The following is an 8833-nucleotide window of genomic DNA, read 5'->3' on the forward strand; positions in this document are numbered from 1 at the left end:
ACTCCACAGCACTTAACAACAACTTTATACATACTGTTAAAGGATTACAACCAAGGTTTCCTGGCCTATATTTAAATGTTTTCCCCAATACTTGTCTTATTCAACTTCCCTGCACATGCCAACAACAATTTATCTCTTCCCTATGATTTTGTCCCCTAAAATTTTATTTAAAAAACAAAACTTACTAGAGGAATGTAGAAAAAGAATGGGGAAGGAGAAGAATCAAGAAAATAAAGAGATGTGACAATTTCAGAGAAAAAAATAGCCAGCAATGAGAATACTGTACAGAGTTTCAGTTAATAACTGTTGGGCAGGTGACAAATGTAAGAGGGTCAATTTCAATTAGTATAAAAGTGAGACCAGATCCAGGTAGGCTGAACTGAGGCATGAATGAAAATTGAGGAAACAAGGACAATTTTCTGGGATAGACAAGAATATAAAAATAGTTTGAAGGGGGAAAGGATAAATGTGTAGTTAAATTGCATTAAGTTCAGAAGAACAGAAGATACAATGAAAATTAAAAGTAAAGAATAGGAATCTTAGGGAGTATTATTTTAAGTCTCATGAAATTTCAGATAATCAACTATTTCTGACTTACAAAAAACAGTAATTGCATATGGTTCAAACGAATGCATGAATTTGACTTCAATAAAAAGATAAGGAAGTGGAAGAAACAAGATGCTTAAGAGTGAGAAACAAGATGCTTAAGAGTGAAAAAGTAATAAGAAATCTACTAGAAGTTAATGAAAATGTTAAAATTTCTTATTGAAGTTGGATAAAGGTTGGCAGTTTGAAATGATCCAAAGATGTCTCCAAAGAAAGATACGGTAATCTTATTTCAAACGTTCACAGCCATGAAAATTCTACGAAGAACAGTTCTATTCTGCAACACATGAGGTTGCCATGAGTCAAAATCTACTCAGCCAAACTGATTATAGTGAATATACTTGGCAAGGTTATGTTACTTCTCCAAAAGGCTTTCATTTGACATTTTATGTTATAAACACAACTACTCCACTCTACTAGGATGTCTGAACCTGAATACTGTAGTATTTCTTCTCAGTGTGTCAAAAACATAAAAACTTGCACTGATGCTGTTGTCTTTGTTTTTGTTTTGTTTTTTCTGTTTGCTTGGTTGACTTTTTCTTGATAAAGGCAGAAGATATAAAAACTTAGAACCCAGTGTGAAGTTGCTAATGCCCAGATCTCTGTTATTCAACAGCCTAGCTTCTAAGAATTTTTATCTTGTATAACTAAATGTCTACAGAATAAACACAGTATGTCTGACACAGAATTCCATGTCCTGGCCTACAAACAATTTCTGTATTCAACTTTTCCACTGTAGCTGAATAAACACATTTTTTTCTAGTCACCTATTTTTCTAGTCATCTAAGCTAAAAACTTGAAGCCACCAAATCCTACCAGTCTTTTCTTTGAACACGCTCTCCTAGCTTTCCTAGTTTTCCCACCTAATCCTGCCCTTAATCAGGTCTGGCCTGGATTACTATAATAGTCCCATAATTGATCATGTCTGACTTCTGGATTCACAAGAGGGAGACTCAAACTCAAAATCAAAATCAGTCCAAGGCTGATTTCTGAGGCAGAGGTCAGACAAGTCTCCACCCTTAAAACTCCTTTGCCCTATTCTGAAACCAATCATCTCTCTGTTTAATAATCTATTGCAGTGGCCACACAGAACTCATAGACAAGACTCCCGACTAAGGAGTTTATTAGAGAAGTGAACAGGATACAGTTTAAGAGCAGAAACAATTCAGGATGCAATAGCTCCCCAGTGTGCTGTACTGCAGGCATGTCTCACTCTTAACTTCAGCCTCAGCCACGTGGTCCCTTGGCCTCTGCCATGCTCAGTCAGTGGTTCAAAGCTCCTTTATCCAGTCTCTGACTGCTCAAAGTACACATTCTGCAAACCAGCCTCCTGCCCATAGGCACTTGGTTTTACTCGGTCCAGGGCCAGAAAAACCCACAGCTGCTCAGTCTCTCAGAGCATGCCACTGCTGCCGATGCTTTTTCCAGGTAGTGATCTCACGTTCTGCTCACAGCTCTTCTTCCTTTATGGTCCTGGGATCATCTGTTCCTGCTTCTGAGATTGCTCCTTTTAAGCCTAGCAGGGTGGCAAAACTAACCAATCCTAGCCTTCGAGTCCCGTACACCCTATTTACATGGCACCACCTAATCATTTTGTGGGAGTTAAGATGACTTTGGATAAAAAAAACCAAATCAAGTAAATTCACAGTACTAGACTGACTCTCAGAAACAATGTGAGATAATAATGTAATCACATCCAGGTTATTCTCAATCCTATGTCATTTATATGCTGTTTCCCTCACACTTAATGCTCTCATTATTCAGATTCCAACACCCCTCACAGCATCCTTCAGAATCTATACAAAGTTCCTTCTCCTATGAGATGCCAGAATCTATACAATAGTTCCATCTCCTATGAGATGCATTTTTGTTTGTTTTGAAACTATTCCCGATTTCATTCCTCTAACTCACTATTGGAGTATGTCTACACTTGACGACATCATTCATTTAGGTGTCTATTCATATGTTCCTCTGTTACTGTGCTATGCATCTTTCATCCCAAAGATGCCAGTCTAGCTCTTCTAGACTGTATTAAACACTACCATAATGAAGTTATTCAATAAATGTTCACTGAGAAAATTAACAAATCACTAACCACACACACTAAAGAAATCCACAACGTAAATACAAGAGATGTACATGAATAGAATCAAGTGGTGAGTAAACATGAACTCTGAGCTACACTGCCTTAAGTGTGCTTGTTTACTAATTGTTGGTCTTGGGTTGTTGTTGTTAAGTGCCATTGACCAACAGGCTTTATAGTAACAGGACGGGGTAACACCCCGTCCTGTTACTATAAAGCCTGTTGGTCATGAGAAGATGTGTTTGCCTTGTTTGAACAATTCTGTGGGTAGACAGGGAACTAAAGTCCACTCTTTCGGGATTGTGGTTAAGCACTGTCAAGTGGTTTCCGAATCACAGTGACCCTGAATACGGTTTCCAAGGAGGGAATGGTGGAGTTCAACCAGCGACCTTGCAGTTCTAACCAACTTTGCAATCCAGTGCTTATCCTGCATACTCCAAATTTCTGTAAGCGTCAGTTTCTTCTGTTTTTTAACAAGGAATCTAAAATCATTTACCTCAAAGTAAAAAAAAATAATAATACATATAAATTTGTTCAACAGAATGGCTAGTACAAAGAAAGTCCTCAACAAATCTTAACTATTTCCGTTCTTACAATTCATCACAAATTATAAGATGCATGCTAAAATTCCAGTTCCCTGATAGTCTCGAGAATTTTTTATCAAGTGGCAATCTAGATTAATACAAAATTTTATATACTAAAATAGAACTCAGACCTTCTGTTAAGATAGCTTGTCATTCTAAAATCAACTCTTAAGTCAATATAACTACAGACTGAACCAATTGTAGGAGTGTAGGCTTGACTTTTTCTCCTCTTCATCCTATTAGGAAATTAACTTCAAAGATTTTCTGGGAACACTTAATTGCTTGAATGCCTTAACAAGCAGTCACCATAGTAATTTCCAGATTCACTTTTGACCTTTACAATTCTGGGAATTAACTCAAGGCAAAATTATAAATTTAGACAATCTCTAGGCTGACATTGCTGTTCATATGTGAAAATGCTACACAAAGCAAATGCTACACAAAGCAAATTTTTTACACAAACCAAAACAGAATCCAATAGAACAAACAAATTCAAGAGAACTTTGATATGCCATATATCCAAACAAGAAAAACAAAACAAGCCACTAATATTATTTGAAGTCTGAATTCATGTGTTTCATGGATTTTGAATACTTATTAGATCATATTTTATACATATCCTTAAGACTTGCCATTAAAAAGTTAAATATAACGTATACACTTTTACCCTAAAAAATAACTAGAGATACATGTTTTTAAAAATGAATGTTTAAATTGTCAATCTATTTCAAAACACGCATACCTATACCTTCTAATTGTGTATAATAGTCCCTAGCATTAAAAAAAACAAAAAACTAATTTAAATTCTTATCTTCTCTTTTCCCCCACCAATACACACTGGAAACTTGAGTTTTTAAAAAAATATTCAATATATACTTCACTCTTTAGTTGACCCTATATATCATACAACCAGAAATAGAAACAAAGACTGGGAAATTAGCTTGTTTATTCCACCTAGTGTCAAACAAAAGTACAAATAATATTCAGCACACATATTAGTTACCTTAGAGCTGCCAATCATGCTTGTTTTGAAACTCTTGGCTTTTCAGAGCTGCCAATCATGTCTGTTGTGATAAAGATCCAAGGGTAGAAACAATGCTTTAAAAGACGCACTCCTCATTAAAATGTCAATAAATAAATGGACCTTGCTTGTAAAACTGAATTTGGGGGGATGTTACAGAAATTTTTTACAACTTTTGAAAAACTTAAAACACAACTTAATGAAATGAAAATATTTGGAAAATTTGGCTCTTTAGCCAAAATGATAAGCATGGTTTAACCACAGAAATTTTAGATTTCAGCAAAAATAAAAATGCTCCTTTACTGATACTGTCCAAAATATCATGATTTTGAATGGGAATGAGAGGCTCAAACTGATCTAAATCTGGGCATTTCAATTTTTGATTTTGAAAGGAGGCAAAAGATCAATGTAGTGTATCAGTGTTCTTCACCTCTTAAATACAGCTATTTACCTAGTCAGTCATGTTTGAAATCAAACAGCATTCTAAACTTGCCCCTTGTCTTAGTTCTCTAGTACTGCTATAACAGAAATAGCACAAATGGGTGACTTGAACAGACAGAAATGTATTCTCTCCCCGTCTGGAAGGCTAGAAGGCGGAATTCAGCGTCCCAGATCTAGGGAAAGGTACTTGTCTCCTCTCAGCAGCTGTAGGCCCAGCATTCCTTGGAGTTCTCCATGTGTCTTAGCATCAATCTGTCCCTGGACCTAGGAGCTTCACAGTGCAGGGACCCCAGCTCCAAAGGGACTTTACTTCACTCCTGGCTCTTCTTTCTTGGTGGTAATAGGTCCTATTTTTCTGCTCATGTCTCTCTCTCCTTTTATCTTTGTACAATGAAAGATGTTGTAGGCCACCCCTGGTAACTCCCATACACTGACTGGATCAGGGTTGTGATGGGATTAATAGTGTTGCAGCCCATCTTCAATCTTCTTATTTATCACATCCAAGCATGTCATGGGGAATCATCACTTAACTGTCACATTACAGCATTACATTGGCACGCAGGAAGCTGGTGGTGTGACCAGTCCCTGCCCTTAACAACCCAGCAGCGAGTGGCACCCTCTCCTATGCAGCCTCTACTCTGCCCTGGGTTGGACATCAGGCACAGCGTCCCTAGTTCTGGTGGTGCGTGAGCCCGCCATGTATTGTGCTGCATAAACATAACAGAAAACCGTGTTCACTCTTCAATATCCACCAGGAGGCAGCCAGTGCATGGCTGAGAACACACCAACACACAATCATTAATGAAACATACAACACCACAATGTCTCAGAGAAAACAGACAATTTCAGCTTACATGAAGAAGCAAGATAGAGTGCCTCAAATAAGTGACCAAAATACAGAATCAGAAAATAAAATGTAAGAATCAGAACTACTTAAAAAGAAACTTAAAAGAATGCTGCGTAGATACCATCCATGGATTGAACTGCAGATGAAGTCAAGGAAAACAGACAAAACTAGAGAATTCTCAGGAAACCAACAAAATAAATGGGGGGAAAAAAATGGGGACCATACAAAAACAGCAATTAGCCAGAAGTCTAATGCTAAGACTTCAGAAATAGATAATACACTCACTCAAAGGGCAAAGAAGTAGAACTGAAACAATAGAATTACAGGCTGAATCACTGAGACTGACGTAAGTCCCTATGAGTCGACTCCTGTATAGGGTTTCCAAGGAGCAATGGAGGGCTTGTACTGACAAACATGTGATTAACAGTCCAGTGTTTATCCTACAGTGCCACATCAGGACTCTAATGTTTAGTGATTACTAAAGTATTAGTGATTACCACAAAACAGGAGCTCAAGTGAATAGAGAATTATTACTTAGTGGGCACTGAATTTCTGTTTTGTTGTTGTAGCTAAGTGTCATCAAGTTGGTTCCAACTCATAGAGACCCTGTACAGGATTTCCAAGTAGCAGCTGGTAGGTTTGAACTACTGACCTTGTGGTAAGCAGTCCAATGTTTACCTTACAGTTCCACACCAGGACTCCAATTTATGTTTGGGACTGTAATCAATGTCACGTAAATGTACACTCACATATGGTTAAAACTGTAAATTTTATGTTATATATTGTTGTCATCAAGTTGGTTTGGAATCATAATGACACTGTACAGGGTTTTTAAGCAGCACCTGGTTGCTTTTAACCACCAACCTTGCAGTTAGCAGTCCAGTGCTTATCCTATAACACCACACCAAGACTTCTTATATGTTATTTATGATGTATTTTTAGCACAATGATTTTTTTTTTTTTTTTTTCAAATCACCTAAATCCACTAATAGCATCTTTGAGATATCTTAATTTTTCTGAAGACTCTGAAGCACTTAGAAATGATTTTACTTACTCTCCATCCACTTCTGGTCTTCTGCATACACAATGAAACTTGCCACCAAAATCTATGTAAAGATCATTTTCCACAATATGAATGATTCGTCCAATGACCAGTTTATCCTTGGCAGGTCCCATCTGTGTAAGAGGCGAGTGTCTCAGCATAGATGCAAAGGATTCCACCTTCTTTGGAGAACCCTAAAGATGAAGAGAAATTATTTATATGTATATAATTCAACATGAAAGTATACTAAAACCAGTTGCCATCATATAAATTTCAACTCTTGGTAATCCTATGTGTTTCAGAGTAGGACTGTGTGTGTTCCATAGAGTTTTCGGTGAATATAATCTTTAAAAAAAACTGCCAGGCATTTCTTCCAAGGCACCTATGGAGGAATTTAAACTGCCAATGTTTTGATTACTAGATGAACACTTAAAACTGTACTACCCAGGGACTCCAAAAGTATGATATAATTAAATCTTAAAAGGGAAAGAAAAAAAAGAAGAAGAAAATCTGTAAATTTACATTTTGCAGCAATAACAAAAAATTTTTTAAGTAGAACTATGCTTTAACTGTGCTGCAAACAAATCCATGAATGTCAAGTATTGTTCCTGTTGTTGTTGTTAAGTGCTGTCGAGACAGTTTTGACTCACAGTGACCCAGTATAGGGTTTCCACGGAGACCGTGTGGTTCAAACTGACCTTGCGGTCCTGTGCTTATCCTACAATACCACACCAGGACTCCAACATGAAGTATGTTGTGTTGTTAAGTGCCATCAAGTAGATTCCAACCCATAGCGACACTGTATAGGGTTTCCAAGGAGCAACTGGTGAGCTTGAACCACCAACATTACAGTTCAAACAACTATTCAGTTTGATGCATGAATCCACAGCACCACACTTAGACTCCCACATGAAGTATGTTGTTGTTGTTGTTGTTGTTGTTGTTAAGGACCACGGAGTCGGTTCCGAGTCCTAGTGACCCTGCACAGGGTTTCCGAAGCTGTAAATCTTTACGGGAGCAGAATGCCTCATCTTTCTCCCACGGAACCACTGGTAGTTTTGAACTGTCGACCTTGAGGTTAGCAGCCACTATACTACCAGAGCTCCTTAACATGATGTATACAGGAGGCAAAATTATGATAATTTCTTAAATATTACCAAATACCCCGAGGGAATGAGTTGCTGCACCTAGGGACTCAAGCCCATAGTCGCAGGGGCCACTATAGTCCAATGGCATAATGTTGTCTACACAGACTTTATTCTACATACGACTTTGGAGGAAAGACGAGTGCTGAAAATTGAAGTTACCTGGAAACAAATAGTCCAATGGACTAATGGAACATATGAACATCAGGCCCACAACCCTGAAATCAGAAGCAGATAGTGCCCAGCTACCATGACCAACTGCTCTGAAAGGAATCACATTACAAGGTACTACATAGATTGGGAAAAAATGTGGAACAAATTTCAAAATCATGAAAAAAAAAGACCAGGCATACTAGTCAGACAGAGACTGGAGGAACCCCAAGACTGGGGTCCTTAGCCACCCATTCAACTCTGGAACTCATTCCCATGGCTCAACTCTTAGCCAACCAATAAACAAGTACAAAGGAGGACAACACCACTAGTGAGGTCTACACACCATACAGTTACCAGCCATGAAAGATCAAAAGGGCAACATTTACCTAAGAACAAAATTCAGAAGACTGGAAAAAGGAATAGAAACAAAAAACTCAAGGAGGAAGTGGGCTACATTTGTTACATTGAGGAGACATGCTTTTTAGAATGTAAAACTGAGGATCTGCACTATAAATCTTCACCTAATTTACAATAAAAGGAATTTTTTTAAAAATTAGGTATATTCTTCAACTTCCTTCTCTGTGCTTGCTGAGGAATGGCAGACAGTGTGGGGATGTGGTGGCCAAAGGCTGAACAGGGTACAAAGCCCCCAGCAAGGGACTGGAAGGGTAAGGGACAGAAAGTTGGAGCATTTCAGAAAGGCAACTAAAAAGAGGACTGAATGACTGACTATTCTGAGGGGTGACCATCTGCAAAACTGCATTCTAATTCAAAGTTACTCACAGTTGTTGTTGTTGTTAAGTGCCATTGAGTCAGTACGGACACAATAGAACAAAACACTGCCCGGTCCTGGGCGAACCTCACAATTGTTGCCACGCTTGAGCCCACTGATGCTGCCACTTGGCCAATCC

At 38.1% G+C, this 8833-nt stretch overlaps 1 protein-coding gene across 1 annotated transcript in view; it reads right to left on the bottom strand.

The window, feature by feature from the left end:
• Nucleotides 1-6632: 6632 nt before the first annotated feature.
• MRPS28 (mitochondrial ribosomal protein S28) overlaps nt 6633-8833 on the bottom strand; it is a 58793-nt gene continuing 56592 nt past the window's right edge. The window contains exon 2 of the mRNA XM_006830802.1: nt 6633-6818. Within this exon, the coding sequence (XP_006830865.1) occupies nt 6633-6818 (186 nt within the window). The remainder of the gene's footprint in view (nt 6819-8833) is intronic.

The sequence above is a fragment of the Chrysochloris asiatica genome, unplaced genomic scaffold, assembly GCF_000296735.1.
Source record: "Chrysochloris asiatica unplaced genomic scaffold, ChrAsi1.0 scaffold00001, whole genome shotgun sequence".
Taxonomy (NCBI): Eukaryota; Metazoa; Chordata; class Mammalia; order Afrosoricida; family Chrysochloridae; genus Chrysochloris; species Chrysochloris asiatica.